General features: G+C 41.6%; 1 protein-coding gene across 1 annotated transcript in view; it reads right to left on the bottom strand.

Annotated features, from left to right (window-relative positions):
- Nucleotides 1-25791, bottom strand: part of LOC135199502 (condensin-2 complex subunit D3-L-like) — a 131558-nt gene that overhangs the window by 17377 nt on the left and 88390 nt on the right. The window contains 2 exon segments of the mRNA XM_064227610.1: nt 13354-13494; nt 14135-14331. Coding sequence (XP_064083680.1) covers nt 13354-13494; nt 14135-14331 — 338 coding nt within the window.

The raw sequence follows: 25791 nt of genomic DNA, 5'->3' as shown, positions 1-25791 counted from the left end.
GACAGTCAAATTTCTCTTTGGTTCCCTATACAATGGTTCTCCCATATATCATTGTATGTCATTCAGAGTCTGAGTGGTTAGATATCAATTTATCTAGCTTCTCAACGGGCTTCAGTCCCTCTCCAGAAGTCATTTCTTCTGGAAGCTGGACTGGTGGGTAGGTCCCCAGCCGGTCTAGGATGTCTTGTACCTCCCTCCAAGTATGAGTCTATTCTATTGTTAAGACCAAAGGTTTGTTCGCTTATGAACAAGTGACAAATTTTCTAAGACAATTTGTATTTTTCATAGGTACAAACCTGAGATCTTAACGTTACACTGCCTGCCTCTAGCTGCCCCTGTGTTTAAGACATCCTGAGTTGGGAAAGATTGACGTACTGGCGTAGTCGCGTGGTCCTTGACCACTCTTCACCCGAGCTACGCATGCGTTGCCAGATATCACAAGATTCCTTGCTTTCATCTGTTTTTTAACTGGATCCAGCCAGGCGCTAGAAATTATTCTATTGTTAAGACCTCAGGTTTGCAGCTATGAAAAATACAAATTGTCTTAGAAAATTTGTCATGTTTGGCAGTTGACCGCTTCCTTCATTAAAGTAAACATTGAGGAGCTAACCACTACCGCCATCCATCCTTAACGTCATCTTTTCAGAAGTTTACCTTGTCACAATTTATGTATAATCACTAGCTGGACTGAAGATGAACCCATAAAGTCTCGCATTCTCACATTGATATATTATTGTGGACCTCATACAAAAATGATTTTAGTATTATTTTCAGCCCCGAATGACCTCTTAGGTCCCATTGCTTGGCTGTTGCCAACGCCTAAATTTTGTTTTCGATTTCCAACATCTACTTTCTTTTAGTGCTCTTAATGAACATGCACAGAGACATTCATGGTTGGTTTACATTTTAGTGCAGCCTTTGACTGAGTGAGTCGGGAAGCACTTGTCTGCAAACTCAGATTACTGGGAATTGGTGTATCTCTATATTTTATAAACTGAAGTTTTTGTGGCCAGTATAGTAGTAGCTTTAGCAATTTCATTTCAAATGTTCCTCAAGGAAGTGTTCTTGGACCTGTGCTCCTTATTATCTACATATACTAGTGATATGTGGCCAGCTCTTGAGAACAATGTATTGCATATGCTGTGGCCAGCTCTTGAGAACAATGTATTGCATATGCTGATGAAGCTGTTTTTTTCTCTCTCTCTCCCCACAATTTGACCTGTGGTTACAGAATTCTTGAACAGAGATCTGGTACGTATGCATGAATGAAGTAGGCCTTGGTACTTAACAATTCTAGAACTCAGTCAGTCAATCTAGAGCACTTGTGTCTTTACATCCTGATTTTAGCTTTGAGAAGCATTTCCATAATACTGCTTCCTCTCTGTTTCTCAAAATAGTATCTTGCAGAAAGGCTTTTGAGTGTTTTGTATTAAAGCTAATATATCTAGGTTTACTCCTTTCTTCTTCCCTATTTGGAGTTCCATTCTCCAGCTTGGTCTTCGGATGCCAACTCTCATCTCAAACACTTGGCTGATGACAACTATATGACAACTATCCAAGTTTATTTTGTCAACTCTTAATGTTGATGTAGTCTTACTGTATTTTCTATTCCCTCATATTTATTTACTTATCCCCTTCTCCTATAACTTGTTTCTCTGCAGGCTGATATCCATTTGGAGGCTTAATGGGTTTACAGTATAGTCCAGACAGTCCATAGTTTTCAGCTGAAGTTTTAAAGAATGAAAGGAAGAAGAGCTTAGACTTTAAGGTTTAATTCAAGAATGAGACAAGGTCACCAGGTGATGCCTTGAGTAAGCCAGAGTAATAACTTCTCATAGCCAACCATGGCAATGTGTATTCAGAAACAGATGGACAGAAGAAAAGGAGGAAGACAAACAACACTGACTATTTCTATGATTTGTGGAAGACAGCCAAAAGAAGAACTACCCATGCTAGAAGACTTGTTGTCTTTGCTACATAATCCGGAGCAACTGAAGACCATTGACTCCAGTGAGAAACTTCAGGAGTATGAAGCTCACCGTCATACTACTTAGAAGTAGCTAAAGTGCCCTTAAAGAGAAGCATCGCATCTGATAGAAGCTTGTAAAGTGATCTAATAAGGCTGCTCAGACCTAATAACAAAACCAAAATAGGTTATGCCAAAACTCTTGGAAGTGTATTAAGACAGACGACAAGATGGAGTGATAACCTTCATACCCAACAGAGAATTCATGAACGTCAGAACTTCAACAGTTCCTGTCTCACACGATCAAACTACAGAAATGTGCAAGTGTCCAGTCTGCCCCATACCTGACGCATGGTATCTACTGACCAAGCAGCTGGGTCAAGCTAAACAACACTACAGAAGTCTGGCATTTAATGTGGCAAACAAAAACTAACAAGGGAGTTCCCTACCATCTGCCACCATACTGCACACTCCTAGTATAAACTAAACTATAATGACATAATGTCTCTCTGCTTAAGCAAAAATCTTGACAAACAGAAGAGTGATTCTAATCTTAGTCTTCCTTGGCTCCACGGGAAAAACAAAGGTGGTTTTACTGGTCAAGGTACATTCACAGCAACCCCTGACAAGGCTGTCATGAGTTCTTGGTGCTCTAAGTAGATGGCCTGAAGCCCAAGCAAGATGTGCAATGAACTTTCCCTTTTGGACCAGACCCCTAGTGAGCTCCCCATCCCAACATTAAGGCATCTGAAAACGGTAGGAAATACAGGTCCTAAGAACTAGAAGAGTGCCCTTCAGCAGGTTTGGATGCCCACTACCATTGGAGGTCATGAATTGTCTCTGATGGAGATCCTAATGGCCAGAAACAAGAGCCATCTGAAGAGGAGGGTAGTGAATACAAAAGGTACTGAGTGGAAACAACTCCAGAGAGACCAGGTGGCTGGTTAACGCCTACCTACCAAGATTTTGCTGAAGAGCAAGACTGAGTTGGGGGAGAGCTTAACACTGCTGCAGTATCCATGAACATTTCCAGGTTCACTCATTAGGTAGATGGCAAAATATATCACCTCTCCAGGTTGATCTGAGGACCCAAGAATTGACAAAAAACCAAAAGGAGTTGCAGGGACTGCAACTCATATTTGGAAGATCCCACAATCAACCAGTTGTCTGATAGTGACAGATGCAAGCCTAGATGAGGCACCCAGAAGGATACTGAAGCAAGAATTCTGATGAAGACTGTAGGGACAGTACTCAGCCAAGAGGCCAGTACTGGAACACTTGATCGAACTGAAAAACAAGGGCACTTTCCCACAGTTGGTAAATGGGGTTGTGATAAAGGATGCATCCTTCAGAATTTTTAACCTCGGTGCATACACTGCAGTCACTTGAAGAAATATGTTGAATTCTCTGAGGTCCATGATTAGTCTCCATCCCCTATAAGTCTAAAGTTATTGTATATATAAAGTTTATGCCAGTGAAGTTATGAATGATCAATTTCAGATAACTGTGCTCCACATTGAGTTACAGTATGTATTTGAATTTAATATAAAAAGATTTAAAATACCCGTTCTTGTATGTGAACAAGTATGTTGGTTTGTTAATAAGATAAAAGTTTGGACAGCTGATCTCTCTCTCTTTCTTGGGTGCTTTCACAAATGATTGACTCCCACTCCTCCACTCCCACATTGAGACTAGTACTTGATGACAAGTGATCTTCATGTGAACTAGAGAATCCCAACAACTTGGGCAAAATCTCATTGATGGAGCACTTTTGCCACATGAAGATCACCTTGTCACCAAGTACTAGTCTCTTTATGGAATTGGAGGAATGGAAGAAAATCATTTGTGAAAGCTCCCAAGAAAGAGATCAACTGCCCAAACATGAAGTTTTCATTATAAAACTAATATTGTAATACTTACCTGAATTAGCCCTGGTCACTGACCAGCCCAAACTATATCCCCACAGAGTTACCCGTATTTGAGTAATTTTTTTAACTGCCAGCACTACCAACGCTGCAGGTAAACCCCCTTCTATACTGAATTACTTGTACCACTGTTGGCAATGCTGTTGCCAGGACCGGCCGGCAGAGCACTCTCCCTTCAATTGGACTAATCACTAATCATTGAGGAGGGTGGGAGTCATTCAGGTGTTCAGGTAAGTATTACAATATTAATTTTATAATGAAAACTTCATATTGCAATACACCTCCTGAACAGCTGAATTAGCCTGAATAACAACATTTAGAAGGAGGTGGGTTCAATCACAATCAGCCTGACCCCTTACACAATCATACACAGGTAACTCAGTTTCACCTACGATGCATTGTAACTCGCCCATATATTCAGATCTTTGGATGAGATTGCTGGCAGAAAGAGTACCTTGTATCAGTTTCATCAGTCAGGTCTCGTCTCTTTCTAGATGTCCTCCCATGTGGTATTCATTACCTCGCAAGTGTGGAGGGAAAAGGGTCCTCCCATGTGGCTGCAAGACCTCTCATGTATGGAGGAGCAGCAAGCAGCTCCTTCGGGTTCTTTGTTAATCACCGGGAGCATCGTCGTCATCATTCATCCATGCTATCTGCCTACCTATTTTTTTTATATGTACCGTTAATGAAGAGACAAAAATATGTACCGTTAATGAAGAGAGACAAAAATGGAAAAAAAAAAAAAAAATTTTGCAAAAGCTACAGCCCTAAGGTAATAACACCCCCCCCTGTTCACTAATACTCGATGTACAAACTACCACATTAGCGGCTACGAAAGGTCCCAGCGAGTAACCCTCTATCGAAGCGACCCAAATGTCCTTTAGGTAGAATGACGTGAAGACAGAAGCCGATTTCCAGGTTGCTGCTTCCAAAATCGATGACACTGAATAGTTCCTTAGGAAACCCGAAGAGGTAGCTATTCCTCTAATGGAATGTGCTCTTGGGCGAGAATTGCTGCTGCCGGGATCGGCAGGAACGTTACCTGAAGCTTGAGTAGTAACTTCCCGTAGGAAAAAACTGACCGCATTCTTCAAAATGACTCTAGAGGGATTCCTAGGTGACACAAATAACGTCCGCGGATGAGGCAAGAGCTTTTCTGTGCTTGCCAAATATGTCTTTAATGCACGAACCGGACAAATGCGCATTTCTAGTTCTTCATTTCCAACAAAATCCTCCAGAGAGGAGACTTTAAACAAATTCCGGTACGTACGATTAGATATCCCTACCTGAAAACGATACTGTCCTCTAGATACTGCTTGTATCTCTCCCACTCTCTTCGCTGTAGCAAGCGAAACCAAGAACAAGACTTTCTTGGTCAGTTCCCTCAGGGACAATCTGATAATGGCTCATAACTCGAAGACCTCAGCATATTTAAATTAAAACTGCTGCTAAATCCCACGAAGGGGCCCGAAGCGGTATCATAGGGCGTTCAGTTTTGAACGACCTTAGGAGATCATGCAATACCCTGCTATTAGACAACTCCAGGAGATGAAACCGGAACGTACTGCTCAGCACAGACCTATATCCCGTTACATATAGTCGAGTATGACAACTTGTGTTTCCTGAGGAACAGAAGGAAATCTGCAAGCTTCGCAATGGTAGGACGAGAGATACTCTGTCCTTCCTTCCTACACCAGCTCCTGTACATTGCCCACCTAACTTGATAAGAGTTTTCTAGAAGACTTTCTAAGACATAGGGAAAGCTGGCGAGCCACTTCCTTAGAGAGCCCCGTGCTGTGCGCCGCTCGCTGGATAGTCTCCACACAGCTAGGTTGAGCACGCCCAGGTTCTGATGATTAACAATGAAAATGGGGTTGTCTGAGTAGATCTCTCCTTCTTGGGAGGATCAAAGGAGGTTCCTCTAACATTTATAGGAGATCCAGGAACCACAGTCTCTGGGGCCAAAACAGAGCTATGAGATTGAGTCCCCGTACTGCTTCTTAGTTTGCCTAATACCTGATGTGTTAATTTGAAGGGGGGGGGGAGCGTACACCTGTAGGTTGTCCCTCAAGTGGATCAATGCATCTGTCCTGCATGACATGGGATCCGCTACCGGGGGAGAAGTAGGTTGGAAGTTGAAAATTCACTCTTGTGCCGAAAAGGTCTACTGAAGCCGGCCATCTCTTTAGCAAGAGCTGGACTTCCTCTTGTACTAACATCCCCTTACCCCCTAGTACTTCTCTTGACCGACTCAATGCGTCCGTCAATAACTGGGGAAGGAGAGAAACCCCGTGAGATTTGCACCACCAAAGTATCCTCTGTGCGATCATATTTAGCTTTGTTGACCTTGTTCCCTTGTTTCCTCAGGTAAGCCAACGCTGTCACGTTGTCCTAGAAAAGCGCTATCACTTTTCCCCCGACCAACTCTGAAAACCGTGTTAGTGCTTTCTCTACTGCTCTCAACTCGCGGTAATTTATTGATTCCTCCCGATCCGGTTCCCTCCAAAGGCCCTTGGCCTAAGTTTCCTCTAAGGTTGCACCTCAACCTTGATCCGAGGCATCTGTATACAGATGAACGTCCGGAATCGGGAGGGCCAAACTTACACCAGCAGTCAGATGAGATTCTTCTGACCACCACTGAAGATCCTCTAGGCAGGAATCGTCCCAGATTACCACTGCGCTCTCTTCACAAAAGTCCCAAAGATTCCTGAGACATGCCTGCAGAGAGCGCACCCAGAAACGAGATCCTGGAACAAAGAGAGAGAGAGAGAGAGAGAACGTTCTCCCCAACAAACTTCTCCATTCGCTCACTGGTTGAGCCTTCTGTGACCTGAAGCTTTCTATTTGACTGAGGATAGAAAGCACAAGAGTGTCGGGAAAGCCCTCAAACGACGAGTTTGAATCGTCATACCTAGATATGACTTTACTTGCGATGGAGAAAGGGAACTCTTCTCTAGGTTGATTCTTGTTCCTAACTTTTGACACAGTTATAACAGGAAATCCCTTGCTCTTAACGCTTCCTCTCTCGACGAAACCTGAATGAGCCAATCATCAAGATACTTCCTGATTCTGAATCCCGACGATGCATTATCGCAGATACCGGAGACATTACACCTGAGGTGCAGTGGTCAGCCCAAAGCAGAGGACTTTGAACTGGAAAGTTCCGGATGGACTCGAGAATCTAAGGAACTTCCGAGATTCCTGATGTACCAGAATCTGGAAATAGGTGTCCTTGAGGTCCACCGAAATCATCGTCATCTCTCCGAACTGACCTCAGCACAGATTGAGAAGTTTCCATGTGGAATTTTGTAGAAACCACCAGCTGACTGAGACCCGACAAGTCTATAATCGGTCTCCATGAACCTCCCGCCTTGGCGATCAAGAAAATCCGGCTGTAAAAACCCAGCATAGGGGGAGCAGGTTCTATCGCTCCCTTCTCTAAAAGTTACCGAATTTCCGCTGCCAAGGCCATACCCCTGATGGAGTGCAGGGAATAACTGGCCAGGTGAATAGGAACATCGGATAGTGGAGGTACGGAACATCCATTCCTCAGGACCTCCACAACCCAACACTCCGCGCCCCACTTCTCCCAGATGTTCGCTTAGTGGTTCAGACATCCTCCTACTGGTGTTGACGAGGGCAACATCCCCTACTTGCGAAAACACCTCTTCGCTGCTGAGGGCTTAGAAGTTACTGTCTGGGAAGCCTTAGCGGAGAACCGCACCTTCTTAGGGGACCTAACAGGAGACCGAGAAGAGAAAAAGGAAGAGGACATACCTGGTATAACTACCAGAACCTTGCCAAAGAACTCGGGCAGTAAGAGGCCCCACCCACCAAGCTTGCACTGATAGGTGCGCTAAGAGTGCGGGATATGCCCAACAGATCCGAAATGCCTAACTGTCCATTTGCCGAACCCTCCGCTTCTGAACAAGGGACCTCAGAACGGGACCCCTCCGGGAACAAACCACCGGGGGGAACCTGTCGACAGGTTGTAGACGAAGCTAAGGCATGCCCTAAAAGAGAAGAGTGAGGAAGAACTTGAGAGGTAGAGCTTGTTGATAAGGAGTGGAGAGAAACATTAGGAATAGAAGGAATAACAGACGTAAAAGGAGATGGAGAAGAAGCCATTCTTTTAAGTGAAAGAAGGTATATAGACTCCCCTCTCCCTGATAATCCTGCAACATATCTCCCAAAAACTCGGGGAAATTCTTATTGACATGATCCCGAATGTCCGAAAAGCCTAAATGATAGCTCTGTCTACCCAGAAGTATAATTCTGAGACAAACCTAGAATGTTAGCATTATACTCTGACAAGTTAAATGTTATTTCATCAAAATGGCTACCACCAGTAACTTTAGAAGAAGGGATGGCCTTGAAATTTTCAACAGGTCTCCTTTCGATACAGACTTAACGGACAACTTAATGTCCTTGTCCTTCGGAAAACACAAGGACAGAAACAGAACTTCTGTCTGATCCAAAGCCAATCCTGTAAAGACAGCCGAATCTGAACCCGAAACACACTGCTCTAGCAGCTTCTCATTCTTACCATCTACACTAGGATCCCTGACAGTCTTGGTCTCACCTATTGCTAATTCACACTTTTTACTTACGCTTTTAGGGGAAAGGGGGAATTTTGCTGCTGACACTGCCTGCTCCGCACCAGGGGGGGGCCAGTGGATCCTACCCTTTGGGCATATGGTTCCCCATATCCCCGGCGCCCGTTAGGGCTGGTTCTGGAACAGTCAGGGGAGCTGAAAAAAAGCGGTTAGAGTCCACACTCCTATTACTATCCCTGTCCTGATTCAATTTTGTCATCAATTCAGTAAAAAGACTATTCATACTTGATGACAACTTATCCTCTAATTTCTTGAATAATACAGCTTCTAAATCCTCTTCTTCCACTTTCTTAGGTTCTGTCACCCTACGCTTATTCTTCAATGCTAGAGTTTTCCTGTGTTTTAAATAGTTCTCCATCTGGTCCAATGACCAGTCCCTACACTCCTGACATCTCTGTTTAACCCCAAACTGTACCTCCCTACATCTAAAGCAACGTGAATATCTGTCATGTTCCAGCTGCAAGGTTGTTCTGGAGTCATAGCAGATGAGGATGACTTCGAAGGTGCAGTCGGGGAGGTTTCTTTCCGAGGTGTGTCCATGATAGAAAAGTCCAATCAATGCTTTAGTCAAATCAAATCCAAAATCCAGAAGAGGTCCAAATGAAGTCCAAAATGTAATCCAAACTTCATCAACAAAAAGACAAATTTTTAACCAATTTGTATTTTTCATGACTAACAAACCTGAGGTCTTAACGTTAGGGTAAATACTCAGCACCAGCTGGAAACCGGTAAAGTTTAAAATAATTGTGTACACAAGGGACTATTGGCATCTTGCTTGGTCACGAGACACGTGGAACCACCCATATACCCCGCGTTAACTCGTGACCCTGTTAGTTATTCTTCCAACCCAGGTTAGTTGATAGAGGGGTAGTTAGAGGTGGGCCTTTGTATGTTAAGACTTCAGGCTTGTAAGTCATGAAAAATACAAATTGATTAAAAATTTGTCATTTGTTCATGTACGAAACAAACCTTTGGTCTTAACATTAGAATAGACTTACTTTTGGTGGGAGGTGAGTACTATTAACCAACTGGGAGTTTGCCACCTTTGATCAGTTTTCTGGATACCAGAATTCTACGAAACAACTGACCAGTATTTCAGAATCTGAGATATATATGAATATCATAGAGTCAGACTTCTGGGTTCTACACAATGTCATAGTCCATTGCATCCGAGGAAGATAAGATCTGTTCTTCTAACAAACCAATTCAACCACTCATGTAGGTTTGTTATCATTCCTCTCCCCCTTGCTAAAGAGAGGAATGTCCTGCTACTGATAGGTATCTTACTGATACTAACCCTAACAGTATGGCTACTTCACTCACCTGTACCTTGTCCGTTCCAGCTTATGATGGTACTCTCTTCTTACTGCCTGAAGTAAAGAAGGAGACAGAAATTTGAAAAGGAAAGAGACCAGTTATCTCCTCCATTTCACATTCATACCATCATCTTAGACAAGATACCAACTGACCTGGTAGGGGTGCTGGATGAGTTACACAATTTGTTGAGCAGCCAATAGGCATGTATTCCTCTACTGTCACGATCATTTTAACAGATGTGTTCTTAATTGCCAGAAGGCACGTATTCCTCTGATGACCTTCTTTTCTGTATGACCCCATTGGTACAACTTGACAACAATGAGTAGGCTTGACCGATCGCCTCTGTTTGGCCTGTTCCTTCACGTCTACCACCTTTATGTTCAAGGTGACGTAGTTCTTTCTGTAACCACAGAGTACTTTGATAAGTCAAAGCCGGCCGTCCTGAAGGTCTCTCACGCATACTCACACCGTACTGAGCATGACTATGAAATGTATCTGTCATCATGACCTGTACTGCATTGATTCATTATCCTGGATTCTGGGGCAAATTGGAACTGTTGTTCCTAACTACTTTTGAGTCTACATCAAAAACTTGGTTATTGAGTACTCCCACTCTACCAAGGTCAGGGGAAGACCATCATCCACGGTCAGTTTTCTGTAACGTGACTGATGTATGTGCCTGGTGGTAATCCATCAAGTCTACTCTGATACAGAGTATGTTTTCACTTATCAGATCGGAGTGCTTATGTGCCCCAGCCAGTTCACTGCTCCTGATTCATCTGAAGATTACTCAGTGTGAAGTAATATTCACATGCCCAATCAGCAGTCCAATGTGTATCACCATACATGTAATTACAGAGAGACTTCCCTCTGTTCTGACACCCTCTCAACAAGATCATTGTCTACTGACAGAATGCCTTTAATGGACAGAAACCTCCTCTATACAGGCAGTCACAGTCAAAGAGTCATTCTGTACATGTGAGCCGAAGACTTTTGGAGTCGTGTTACATCCGAGGTGACACTCTACACCCAAAATCTTAAAACTATTAGTTTGAAAAGGGATACTGGGCAAACTCCAGACCTTGAGATATTAATTCTACCCATCGGTGGTGCCTTTTCCCCACACGAACCTGGTAGCAACGATTGTACTAAGATAAACTTTATCAGTCACTCATCTTGGGTCCTTAATTACTGGAACCCCTTCTTCCTTTCAGGACATGGAGGAACAGGTAGAACATAGAGTTTGTGTAACCTTAAGGTTGTTCCCAGTATCCCAAATGGAATCCTCAGGCTCCTCGAAGGGTGAAACCCCTGAGACAGCTCTTACATGGCGTTTCCATTATACGAGTTCCTCTCTGAACGAGTGGTTTGTGCACTCATCTGCCAAACCAGTGATCCGAGGTCTGACTCCCGGCTCGGCCAATACTGATTCAGAGAAACTTATTTCTGGTGATAGAAATTAATTTATCGATATAGTGCGGTTCGGATCCCACAATAAGCTGCAGGTCCCGTTGCTAGGTGACCAATTGGTTCCTAGCCACGTAAAAAATATCCAATCCTTCAGGCCAGCCCTAGGAGACCTATTAATCAGCTCAGTGCTCCTGTAAAAACTAAGATACACTTAACTTTTCCAATTATATGGACGATATCATAGGAAAACCCCAGGGGAATGTATTATGATAAATATATTCTATTCAGACACGTCCTAATTATCCTCCTGTCCAAGGAATTAATCTGGTAACAGGACATGGCTTATTTTTCCACAAGTAATGTTACTTTCCAAACACGAAACACCCTATGCGGTGATCTGTTAAAATATACGGGCATATGTTCAATATGCTACCTTCCAAAAGGAAATCCTATATTGCAGAAACCATCATGGTGCTACTCTCAAGTAACCTAGCCCAGAATTGTACCCAACGTCACTTCACTCCACCTCACTCTTGAATAATGGGAAACTCCTCACCTTCCCCTTCCAGATATGATGAGGTTCTAATGCCTTGCTTCAGCCAACTGAAGCTCAAACCCTCTATGTTAGGTTCATGACTTCAATATAGAAACTAGACCAGGATGGAAGAGACCCATTTGCAGATGCTAGGTTAATCTAGCCAACAACCACTTGGACTAGTCTAAGTAGGTATAGTCAATTAAGAATTGACTAACTTATTTTAAGTTGGCAAGACCAGGTTGACCCTGGCTTGGTTAGCTTAGGCTAGGTTAACTCTTCCACCAATTAGGCTAGGCTAACTCCTCCATCACTTAGGGTAGGGTAGGTTAAGTTCATCAGAGATGTACACTTAACTAGGCTAGGCTAGTATAGACTAGCTTAATCTAGAAACTAAATTACTTAAATTGGGGTAAAGTCGTTCAAGAAAGTTTGGGCTATACATGCTAGGCTACAACCACAACCTTCTAGGTTGAGGTGGTAAAAGTGTTGGTAGCGCTGGCAGTCAAAAAAATTGCCCAATTGCGGGTAATTCTGTGGGGATATAGTTTGGGCTGGTCAGTGACCAGAGTTAATTCAGGTGTTCAGGTGTTGTATTGCAATATTTATCTTATTAACAAACCAACATACAAGAACAGGTATTTTATATCTTTATATTTAATTCAAATACATACTGTAACTCAACGTGGAGAAGTTTCAGAAACTGAACATTCATAGCTTCACTGGCATGAACTAAGTATATGCAATCATTTTAGTCTTTAAAGATGAATGTCCTGTACTTAGGGAAGTAAATGGTAATTCAAGTAGATAAATATGAATCACAAAATGTAAGTTAATAACAGAACACAATAGTAATTCAAGTAGATAAATATGCATCACAAAATGTAAGTTAATAACAGAACACTCAAGTGTAATGCAGTACTTACGCACTGCCATTTATTGTTTTCCACACAAGTCATATATACATAAATGCAGTTTGGGTTTGTTTTTTACTATTAGTTTGGATACAATTACACAATTACAAATACATAGGTTATTTAGGGTGAGCCTTGTAAAAATTTAAGTTAGCCTAGTCCTAGGCTGGGATTATCACTATTCCCATGAATGCACTTATTAGTGCATTTAAGCATTTAAACAATGTTACTGTATGGATCTTACCTGAAATATCCCACCACACAAGACAGTGAAAAACTAATTTCATGTGTACCCCTTTATAAAGGGGAAGCTTGACATAAAATGTTAATTTGTTACTCATATTTATTCTAAATATAAGTACTATGCTTGAAGGAAATTGTCAAAGTTCTAAGCTGTTAAATTCAGATTAATTTTAATGGCACCTGTTACTTCAAACAAAATGACAATAAATTCATGAGCAACTTTGTTCACCATTCAAAGAAAATAACACCTCCCTACTCGCAAAGAAAATGTTCATAAAAAGTTTTTATTCAATAATCAAAAAGAAATTGAACTGTGTTGGGCCAAACACAATGGGAAAAATTTATGCAGATAAAATTTTGATAAATTCACAAAAAACTTTTGTACTGTGGGTTGTTATCCAATAAAAATTTTAAAGGGTAAACTTACCTCATTTTTGTAGTCCTTCATAAGTTCCTTCAAGTAAAGGAGTAGATGCTTCATGAGAGGCGATTTTTGCTCCTCCAACTTCTGCCTTAACAGCAACTTCAGAATCGGAACAATATTCTCAATCACATTGCGCTTCACCACCTGAAAGAATATCAATAGTGTCAGCGCATTTGACAATGGTGTAAATACATTTATAAATATTTTGTCTCCGTATTCTATAATTACTAATAAGTAGTTACCAAAGATCTAACAGCATGTACGTATTGTATTTCCTTATCACTATGATAGCATAAATGGAAAATTGGGTCACACTTTGTAACCGACTTTTATTCTAAATCTAATATTTTACATACTATATCACAACGGCTTTGGAAGGAGAGCATTTTAATGATTCACTAATCAAAAGACTTCTTTGAAAAATATTAAGAACATTGTTTGGCAGTTTTTCTTAGAAAATACATTAGTAGCTTCTTTAGAACTGACATAGAAAATTAAACACACTCCTTTAGTCTGATATTCTCCATAATTAGAATGAAAATAAATAAACAGTATGATGCCTTCAGTGTAATAAGAACAATCTTCCATCTCATGATAAAATACATAAGCATTATACCCTAATAGAATTGCCTAAACTTTCCGCCAAATATGCATGGAAAGTGCACTGGAGGTGCAATAATACAATAAAGATGTCTGACTTCCTAGATCAAGTGTTTTGTGATAGGCAAGATTTGCAGTAGTACAGTATAAACTTCAATTAACATCAGATTTTGAGCAGCCTTACCTGTGAAATGATAGTCTTTTTAATGACCATTCCAGCCATAGCAGCCTGTTCAGCCTGATCTGTTGGTTGATCAACGTCCTCTGGCCGTGATTTCAGAGAGGCTAACTTGATCTCGTCGCATCTCAGTACCGACAATGTGTCTTCAAGCATTGGTAAACTACTTGGAGTGAGCTGTATACGGCCATCCACTACCCCACCTGAAGGTTTAAAATACTTTCAATATTCCTAAAGTAAAGTCTCCTAGTCTAAAACAAACCATAGAACACCCCTAAAATGGTCTGGTTAAGCCACTTAATGTCATTAAATAATATTTAGGAAGGAGACAGTTCGGGCATGTGATAATTTGGGAAGAGGAGCAAGATGAAAACCAATGGGAATGTCCAAATTATTATTATTATGATTACTGTTATTATTATTATATTAATTACATAGATTAACAGGACCACCAAGGTACAAGGAAGGTCCAGATGATTATGAAGAAAGGCAAATACAAAGTGGTAGACCTTTTTAAAGTCCTTTATATGATCTTATCTGAGAAATGAAGTGATTCACTAGATGGCTTCACTGTTTTATGAATGTTGAAAGCAACTGCAAAGTATAAAAATATCAAAGACTTCTGATGACTGAATGCTTCACCAACAACCAATGATCACGGATTTGTTGATTTGTATGCCAGCCTTATACAGCTGTTATTTCTGTCAAGAACTGACAAAGAGCTGCAAGGTAAGACAGTTCCAATCAATAGCTGCATTATTGACTAGAGCAGCTTAAAAACCTGCTAAGGCAATGTCAGTGCAAAGCAATGGTCTCTATTCTAAACAGTACATCAGCTATCTCTTCACAGAAACATAGTCACCTCAACAAACCTAAAATGTCCTGACACAGTCGTTGTGTTGTTGTGAATCGTTGATCATCTGGCATGTGATCTAACATGAATTTATAGATCATCATTCTGTCTTTGTGATGTCCTTGCCAGCCAAAGAGAACAGCTCTTTTTCTATTGAACTCTGTGCAAATCTATTGTAACTCTCATGTTCCTGCAGGGAGGAAAAAATCTTACATTAAACAATGTGCTCCTTTAACAATTCTCAAAATTGCTCTAATCCATAGATGTATCACGGATCACTAAAGTAGCAACTCTATTTTGTAGCCTTTTTAACTTATTGGCTAAGTTTACACATGATTAACATTATATGCCCGAGTTGAAACCCAGCATGCATTATATGTTATAAAACTTACCTCATAGCAGTTGTAATGAAATATACATTCTATAAAGTGCTGACACAAAATCTTTGGAAAACGTTTCAAAAGTCGCTCGGTTATGTAAAAGAGAACAGTACTGCGTACTTCTTCGTGATCATCAGCAAGGCACTGAAAGTACAATTACAATAACCAGTTTACACATATCATGCTTCCCTCCCTCATTCAACTTGAAACTTTCAAGTCTTGTGTACACTACCAGACTCCAAATGCTGTTCAGTAACTGAAGTGTGAGGCACATTTAACAATATTAAAGTAAACTCTATTCTCATCCAGTAATTGACTTCTGTTTATCTTATGAATTGAATAAGGGAACTCAAAACAACAATACTTTGATAATAAAATGCAACCAAACTTGTTAAAAAGTAACGTGAATTTTTCTTCAATCTTTACAACAATACCAATACTTACGAATTTATATTTTTCATTAGGGTACTGATTAATCCTTATGGGTTCTGGCGCTTGGTCCTCAAGACCAAAATTTCATCGTCAATCAATCAATACATGCTTTAACACTGAAGTCATATAACTAAAATTAAATTATGTAACTATAAACATCAACGAAATTGTACAAATAAATATTACCAATTAATAATTCCGTACATTAAAGGGGCACCTCAAATGTGCTGCCTACATCATAAACTACTCGCCTGCAAAATGCGATAAAAGAATGATCCTTTCAGCTTAAGATAATCTTCTTGCAGCAAATTTATAAGTAGAGTGAGAGTTGTTCGTCTGACCTCCAAATCTGGGTCGCGCAAACAGGCAGTCACTTGAGGCATTAAGGGATCCACAAGAGTTGCATACCTTTGATAGAGAAGAAGAAAACAGTTCTAGATTACCAAAAGTAACTGAATTCCTCAATTACACTTGACAATCAAAACTAGGAATATATATACATATATGTATTTTATTTGAAAGCAATTCCAACAAAAATCATTGTACTGCCTTTCATTGAACATTATGGCACTTGTAATTCACCAAAACACACAAATAATAACTATGCATATGTATTATATAATGAACAGCAAAAAGAACAATCCCATACAATGGACATAACATTTATTTTACAACTTATAGGGAATTGATAAAAAAGATCGCCTACAATATTGGTTGGCATGACAAATACAATTTTTTATGGTTCATCCCTTAATGATGAAAACCTTGCAACCTTAGAGAAGCATTCGGCTAAGTGCTTGTGCAAAGTAAGTGATGGGGTCCTTAGTAGGCATTCAGAATATATTACCTATACTAACACATTTTATCATATTTCATGCAGTTAATTACACCCCTCTTACTTTTATCAATTCTGAGATAGAAATTTTACATAATTAATCACTTAATGACCAACAACTTAACCACAGGGACCATACCCTTTTTCCAACTGGCTGCAACCAGCAGAGTCCCAGCAATTGTCATGTTTTTTTTTGTTAATCTGTTGACCCCTATGTGAAGTATGGAAAATCCCTGGATATACAAATTTTCCTTCTATTATTGTTTGTTATATACATAAAAACAGACAACTTACCTTACACACATATCAGACAAGGTAAATACAATGTTGATTTTCAGTGCTGAGCATATATGCGTATCTAGCATTTTCCCAAGAGCTGGAATTATACGTTTAGCTTGGTCTTCGTGCTGCAAACACATCTTGCCCAGTGTTACAACTGCTACAGCCTAAAAACAGTATTGTAATGTTAAAGACGAAACTGTCATTAAATGGCACACACACAAAAATATTGGCAACAGCCATGGAGACTTATCAATATGTGGAGAACTATATACAATGACAAATTTTTAAATTACAATTTGTATTTTTCATACCTAACAAACCTGAGGTCTTAACAATAGGATCATTTTCAAGAGCCTAGCTGGAACCGGTTAAACAATCAAATTGTAAAGCAAGGAATCTGTGAAATCTGGCAATGGGTGCAACCCACACCATCACATTAGTCTATCCCAACCCAAGAGATTGTTGTGGGGGTGGGTGGTTGGAAATGGCAATGTTTTAAATGACAACAATCAACTGAAAAAAAAGTGAGTGGAGCTTTATGAAACTGTATACATGAGACAAATTACTGATTGTTAAAAACCAAGTCATATTTTAAGACACATGATTTTGTACTCAGATGACAAACTTAGTAATAAGGAAAACCAAAGGTCAACAGTATGAAAATTAGGAAGCAGAAAGCAATGGTGATTGGAGCCAAAAGGGCCACTGAAAATGAATTCTAATTTTTCTCTCCAAAGCACTATCTAAAGCACACAGGGTGGTATCCCATAAGATGTATTAAATCTGACCTAAGTTACCAGGAACCCAGTTAGAGAAGTTCACAATACAGAGGTCATGGTGTTGAGGAAAAGAAAGCTACAAATATTCTTACCCGAACTCTTGTAGTTGGCTTATAAGAGATGGCTGTTGGCTGAGAACTCTGTGTCTGTGAAGGTGGGACTCTGAGAGTCCTCAACTTTTCTCTTTTTGACTGGTGGAAAATTATACTCTGAACCATTAAAAAACATTCTGCGGTTCACCTTGTGAGGGGCACAGCAATGATGCTCCCCAAGGTGAAGATATTTCTGTGGAATGAAAAAAAATTAATGTTTAATCATTAGCAAAAAAATTTTTATCACACAAATAATTAGGTAAACATACTATATATATATATATATATATATATATATATATATATATATATATATATATATACACATATATATATATATATATAACATACAAAGGATTACCTCATCTGAGAATTGGGACCACCCATTTTATCCCTTAACTGAATAGCCATCCCTATGATGCTATCTATGTATGCAGACACCACAATATTCTATTCACATGGTGAACAGGAAGAATCCCATTTCAAAGACAACAAACTAGGAACTGGTACTTGAAACCAACATGTTCAGATGGTTTCATATTTTGCTGTATATAACAACCTATTATTGGACCAAAGTTCTTTCAAAAGAACAAATACGGCACCAAAAATAACATAATTGTGAAATATATATTACAATAAAACTCTTTATAGGCAAGCTACATGAACATAGTAGTACCTGAAAAGTTCTCCTCTCCTTCAGCATCTGTGGGAACTGATTTTTCAAAGAGCACACTCTTCAGATGGTCATCACAGGACTTCAGGATAGGGGCAACCCATTTCTCCAAGGCTTTGAGACCTAAAAGTGGGATACTTTAACATTATTTATCAGCTTCTATAATACAACACTCAAACGATTTGTAAAATGGTCTAGACCGCCTAGTACATCAGAACTTTTTGTGATTATATCTTCCAAGTTAGTTTTTCAAAATAACTGTTCTTGTACAGCTTGCCCACTTTTCCTAAAATGAGGTGAAAACTGGACCAACCTCAAGTTCAATAGATAAACAGACAAAGATCAAAGTGAACAGATGAAGAATGAAATGCAAAGAGCAGTGCAACTTAAAAAAGAAAGAAAAAAAAAAGTTTTGATGGGCGGCTGAATGTAAATCTAAAGTTCTGATGATAAATACTAAGTTCTGATGAAAAATTAATACATGACGTCGACTATAAAAGATAAGTCATTGTACATAATTATTACTTTCTCCTCATCCCCATGCATGCTGTAAGTCAATAAGGTTAGAGTGTCCATCATAGACGATATCAGTTGGGCTCCCACATTAAAACCGGTAACGGGATGGAGTAGACGCTCATGAAGAGCCTCCCCTCTGTTTACCAGGAATGTGTTTGATACTGTTGCTCAGAACTTTAAGCACCTGCTGAAGGGTATAATGATCCCACCTGCAGGATAACACAAACAGTGGTACTAAGAATATGGATTTCTAAAACAATGTGTATACATTTCAGGTTCTCATACAACAATTTTACAATTAATTCATTTGCAATAGTTTGGAATGGGAGAAAACACACTTTTTTCAACTTTCCTAATCACCCATATACGTATTGGGAAATTTTAAGACTTTCCAAGTGGTGGCTTAACTGTAAATCCAGCAACCTCTTCAAGGCCACCCATTCTTTTACAATTGGAGAGTTTCAAGAATAAAAAGCTGAAAAATTTAAAACACCATTTTGACAATGCCAGGCAGTCCCCAGGTTACGACGGGTTCGGCTTACGACGTTCCGAGGTTAAGGCACTTTTAAATTATATTCATCAGAAATTATTTCCAGGGTTACGACACCTACAACACTCATCTGGCAGAAGAAATGAACACCAAAAATCGAAAATAATCAATATTTGAAGGTGGTTTTTTCTTATGAAAAATGCAATAAGAATTTAGGTTTACATAGTTTAGAATGTACCTAAAGCATTAAAAGTGAAGGTTTTTTCTTAGGATTTTTTACGATGTTCCAGCTTACGACGCGTCTCAAGAACGGAACCCCCCGTCATAACCCAGGGACTGCCTTATTTATGTAGATGAATGAATCACTACCAAGGTACCAAAGTATCAATAAGTAATCTCCATAAGTCCCATACAAGGAAAATGGACTGTCATTAATTTATTATTTTATTCATTAATTTTATCTTATGACTTGGAATATCCTTAGCCCTCCTGAGCACTGACAGTATTGATGGTGCATTCCTGCCACGAATCAAAGTTTTAAGCCTTCATCCACTACTTACAAGACAAAGACCTAGAGACTGTGTTCCCCAATCAAAGTAGACAAGGTTACCTTGGTGTGGCAATATCTTGACTTGCAGTTTCCCATCAGCACCAGGCAACTTTAAAAGCATTTTAACCCTTGCAAACTTTGTGATTGTAGGGAAGACAAATAGATTAGGTTATGGTACTATCAATTGTAAGCTAGAATGAATGACAACTTGAAAGCTCACGAAGGCTAACAACTCATCATGCTCAGACAAATGCTTGTACTAGTAACAAACTCAATCACTACATATATTTATCCTTTCTATTCATCTTTTATGTAGAAAAATTACATGAAGTAATAATTATTTTTGTGGATCAGATGATCCACGGAAAGTCGGAGCGAGAGAAACTCATATAGTGAGTGACCCTGGCAAGCTGGAATTCCTACTGGGCAAATACTACACATAAGAATCTCTTTCTTATTGGACAAAGCATCTGAATGAGGTATTCCAAAGATATGATGAGGATGAAATTAAAGGTACAAATGAAAGATAAGAAAACTATCCTACAAACATCCGACTATAATCACACCTAGGAAAGTTCTGAGAACTTTGATGGGTAAGGAAATTGGTCACCCTACAAGGTTAAGTCCCAAACATTTGCTTTTCTTTTTATGACAAGTGATTCAACAGTCTCTCTCCACCAAGACAACCATAAGTCATTACTGACTGCAACAAGTTTGTAATCTGCATGAATATATTAAAAAATATTTGCTATGATAAAAGACACAATGGTTTACCAATGAAAAGTGGAAAAGATCCACTACCAAGCGAGAGTCTATACATTATAATGTAGTCTGACAGAAGCATATCACTTAGCAACATAACATCTACTAACAAACAAGTATCTGGGATCCAAGATGTTGTCTACCTGTTCATACAGTGAATTGTGCTTTTTAGCATCATACAGTCACAAGTACATTTTTCTGGGCTCAGCTCGTGTCGCTTGCGCGAAATATCCTTTAATCTATTATTCTAGGGTAAATGTACTAACACATACCAGAGAATAAATAAAATAAAAAAAAGAAAAAGGTCAGTATGACTGACTCGCTCACCCTCTAGGAGGGTGTCGGTATGACACTAGGCGAGTGAGACCACTACCACGAGCCAAATGCCAATAGAAATCTCCCACTACAAAACCCTCCAAGAGGGAGCCGTCCCACAGAGGGAGCAGCTCGTACTACTACTACACCATCCCATGCTTGCGACTGCTGCGCCTCTAGTGGCCATCCTTTAAAAGTTAGCGCCAGGAGCCACACGTGCTAATTTTCTCTCTGTGTTTTTTGTGCCCTTTCGTGGATTTTTGTTATAATGGAGCGTGCAGCTATCGCAGCAGCTAAGTTAAGTACTCAGTATTTACGGTTAGCGAGTTTTTTCCGTCCCCGAGACGGTATTTGCCGTTTTTTAGGTATAGATACGTTCTCGGGGGCTGGAAGCATGGCAGCATGGTCCTGCCGCATGTTGGGTTCGTTCTTGGTCTCCCATACCTAGAACATCCCTTACTATTTTACGCTCTATTTTGATTATCCGCGTTATTACGTCTACTCAAGTTGTTATACATGTATGTATTTCACCTTATGTAGGCTTTTTCTATCCAGACCCTAGTCCAGGTTCTTTGTATCGGCCCCTGACTAGCTTTGAGTGGTAGACTTGCCTTCGGGCTAGTCGCACACTCCTGGATTTTTTCTCCTGCTATTTTACCTTCTTTCTTTCATTTTTATTATATATTATATTTTTATGTTTTGTTATTGTTAGGTTAGTTGGCGTCTGGCTTAGCCTAGGTCCTGGCTCGTAGAGCCTAGTCTACCGTTGATCAGTTCGGTCGCTTCCTCATAGCTTCTCTCTGATCAGTTGGTTTTCGCCCTATTGGGCCTATATGCTACGCTTTTGTTTTCAGTTCCAAGGTTGCTTCCCGATAGCTTCTCTCTGATCAGTTGGTTGGCCTAGGCTTGGTTACCGTTATCTTAGTTTACCGCCTCGTGGTCACTACGTGATCACGAGTCAGCCAGGCGCCTGCCAGTCTCCCCCCCTCTCCCGCTCTCCTATAGAGTCGAGCGGGGGTGGGTCGGTCTGTCCTTGCTCGCCCCAGCAATGCCCGAGCATGCCTCCCCCTTCCCCTCCACCGGAGGGGCCTGGAGTCCGACAGTCCCTGACTGGTTCCGACCTCTCCGCTTCTCGGCTCGGCCGGGTGGTACGTTGTGGGGGGCTCTGGCCTTCCCCCCTCCGTTACTTCCTTGTCGCTCCGGGTTAGCGCGAGTCTGTATGTCATCTCGCCCTTCCCTCCTTACTAGAGCTCCTCCCTATCGGAGTCCTGGTATCCAGCGGAAGGGTATAGTCCACCATAGTTGGACCGGCAGCTACAATAGGTCTTTACTAACCGTACCGTATTGCTGAGTTACTACACTCCGCTTCACTGGACCTAGTCCAGGTTACTTGCATGTAGGTTTAAGTTATCTTTAAGTTTATCTTAAGTTTCTTAAACCATCCCCACCCCTCCCTTAGTATTTACGGTTCTCTCCGGGATTATAGCCTATTCAGGCAATGCAGGGAGGGGTTATGCCCAAATTTTTTTACCGAGCTCCGCCACGTAACGGAGTTCTTTGTCCTTAGTCTGTAAGTGTTACCCCTTTAAGATACTCATGTGTCTTCCCATTACAGGCCACCAACTGTGAGCATCCGGGATGTTCCACTACACTTCAGGACCCCTGTGGACACGAAGTTTGCCGGTCCCATGCTCCATGCGCGACTCCGCACGGGGACATCCATGGTCTGGTACCATGAGACGTGTACCATATGTTACGATCTGGTGAGCCAGCTTTTGGAAGGCGTAAGTATTCCATCTCCGCATGCCGCTCCGCTTCTTTTACTTCTTAAGTTTTCATCATTACTTTAACTTAAGGCATCTAGTTTAAGTTATATCCCTAAGTTTTAGTTTTAAGTGGTTCTTAAATCTAAAATATACCCTCTCTTACAGGCTCCGGCAGTAAGAGATACGGCATTGGCTACCCTGCGGGCCTGGGTCGGAGGTTTTGGCAAGAACGCCGCCAAGGGTCAGCCCTACATACTGGAGAAGCGTTAGCTTTGTTAATCTTCCCCGGAGGCAAGGCGACTGGGTACGTCGACCCGGTAGAGGCGGACCCCTCTATTGCCTTTATCCAACAAACAGCTGGCGGCCTCCTTGACTGAACAAGACCAGGATATCTCCACGGATGTCGCAACCCTGGATATAAATGTTGAACCTATGGTAGGTATAGACGACCTGTTGGTCGAGGTAAGTAATGCAGGTACCCAAGGGTCCCCCTTGGGAGTGACTGTTTCTTCTACCCCTAGCAACTTCACCATCCTTCCCAGGCTTTACCGGTGATGAGTTATATACTCCTCCAGAGGCTTCGGTTAGGCCTAAGATCAAGTCTAAGCATATGACCTTGACTAAGACGTCATCGTCCTCGAAGAAGACGTCCTCGTCTTCTTCTTCGCGTAAGTCTCCGGCTCGTAATCCCGGCCCAGACAGGTCTAAAGGGTCTAGCTCCGGCTCAAAGTCCTCAAAGAGTAAGCCTAAGGAGAAATCCCGCACCCCGGCAGTATCACCAGTTCCACTACCTTTGGTGCCTATTCAGAGTCTCCCCTCCACCTCCGCAGCAGCTCCGGCTCTGGACACCAATGCTGGCCTGTTGCAACAGGTGGGCGACTTGGTAGGCTCCCTTAAGACGAGTATGGAACATATGATATCTCGCCTGTCGGATAGGATAACTTCTCAGGATACTATTATAGCCGGCCTAACCTAAGAGAAGCCCCTCTTGCCTCTCCCTCAACCTCTAACACTAGTGGGATCTCAGCTTCCCCCGTATGACTCGCTGCCCGCTTTCTCCATGAACAATCCTTGGAGAGTAGCGTCATATGCTCCCTTCCAAGATGGTCTCATCTCCATACCGGAGTTTGGAACTCGAAGAATAGAGGACTTCGAGTTCCTCCCGGAAGGCCTACAGCCTCCCTTCATAGGCTACGCTAGGCTCACGCCTTCGGCTATGGTTAGAGATGACAGGGTACCAAAGGAGACAGTCCTCTATTCTCGGACCACCAGGCCCAAACAACGAGAATGGCTTAGAGTCTAGACGACATGGACTGTTCGAATACCAAGATCCAACCATTCAAAAGTCCCTTTACCATTTTCACGATGGACGAAGGTACCCCGCTCCCTTTCCTTACCAAGATAGCGAGGTCGACCATCTCAGCAGCTCAGAAAGGGGAACCCATGCCTCAGCTGAAAGGGGAGCAGACCCCACTTCTCCGTTGCTCCCGTCAATTGGAGAATTATGGAGGACTTGCCTAACACTTTCCACAGCTGGCAAACTCAAAATGACTGTGCTATGGAGCAGTTTGGTGAAAAGCTGCCCAGGCTCCCGTGGATAGTCTTATTCAAGCGGAGTTTGACTCAACACGACTAGCCAGGTCAATCAACCTGATGGCTATGTCTGAGGTAAAAAGGCAACCATGGCTTATGGTTCAGAACCAATTTTAAGCTTATGACCAAAGCCCTGACTCAAAACGGTGCAGTCAAGACATGTTCGAGTTTGCCACTGCTAGAACAAATTGCAGAAAGCATGTATTGCTAGAGGCAACCATTCGGCATGAACCGAATAGGTTACTTTCTTCTAACATCTGGGGCGCAGATCTCTTCCCAGAGGCTATGGTAAAGGAAGTACAAGCAGAGGCTACGAGGTTGAACCAAAGCCTTAAGGACCGTTGGGGTCTTACGGCTAGGAGAAGGCAAGACTTGACACCAAAAGGTAAGGGACAAAGGAAGCCTAGACGTTTCCAACCTTACCAAAAGCAAGCAGCCGCGCTTCCCTCAACAAGTTCCTACAGTGCGTTAGTGCAGACAGCTCAGCCCCCTCCACGACTAAAGGTCAATCACAGCCTATTTATGTGATATCCCCTCAGCCCTCAACCCTCCACCTCATACGCCATCTCTCCAGCTTACAATCCAGCCTTCGAGAGTCAAGCTTCTCAGAAGTATGACCGCTCGAACAAGGGAGGCAGAGGTAAGCGGTCCTTTCGTGGGAGAGGATCGGGAGGCCCCTTCAATAGGGGAAACAAAAGCACTTCAGAGGAGGTCGAGGGGGTTACCAGAACCATGAGGAACTTCAGGTAGGAGGGAGGCTGTTTCACTTTCGCCACCGGTGGAACTTCAGCAGTGGGCTCAGAGCATAGTGTCAAAAGGGCTGGGTTGGAGCTGGTTGACGAACCCACCTCCAGCCAGACCTTTCCGTCAACTTCCTTCCAACGAATTGACAGAGTACGCAGAGGACCTCCTTCAGAAAGGAGCTATAGTCAAAGTCAAGAGATTAAAATTTCAAGGTCGCTTATTCAGCGTCCCAAAGAAAGGCTCAAACAAAAGAAGGGTGAATCTTAGACTTGTCCCCGCCGTTAAACTTAGCCATCCGCTGCGACAAGTAGCTTCAACGATGCCATCACGATCTCACAGGTGCGGACCTTACTTCCCCGTGGGGCCGTCACCACCTCTATCGATCTTACAGACGCCTACTATCATATCCCTATTGCAAGACACTTCCGTCCGTATCTGGGATTCAAGATAGGAGACCAGACGTTCTCCTTCAAGGTAGTCCCGTTCGGGCTCAACGTGGCACCCAGGGTGTTCACGAAGCTAGCGGAAAGTAGTAGTGCAACAGCTCAGAGCTCAAGGGATTATGGTAGTAGCGTATCTCGACGATTGGTTGATCTGGGCC

The sequence above is a fragment of the Macrobrachium nipponense genome, chromosome 25, assembly GCF_015104395.2.
Source record: "Macrobrachium nipponense isolate FS-2020 chromosome 25, ASM1510439v2, whole genome shotgun sequence".
Taxonomy (NCBI): Eukaryota; Metazoa; Arthropoda; class Malacostraca; order Decapoda; family Palaemonidae; genus Macrobrachium; species Macrobrachium nipponense.
This window is presented reverse-complemented; position numbering and strand designations above follow the sequence as displayed.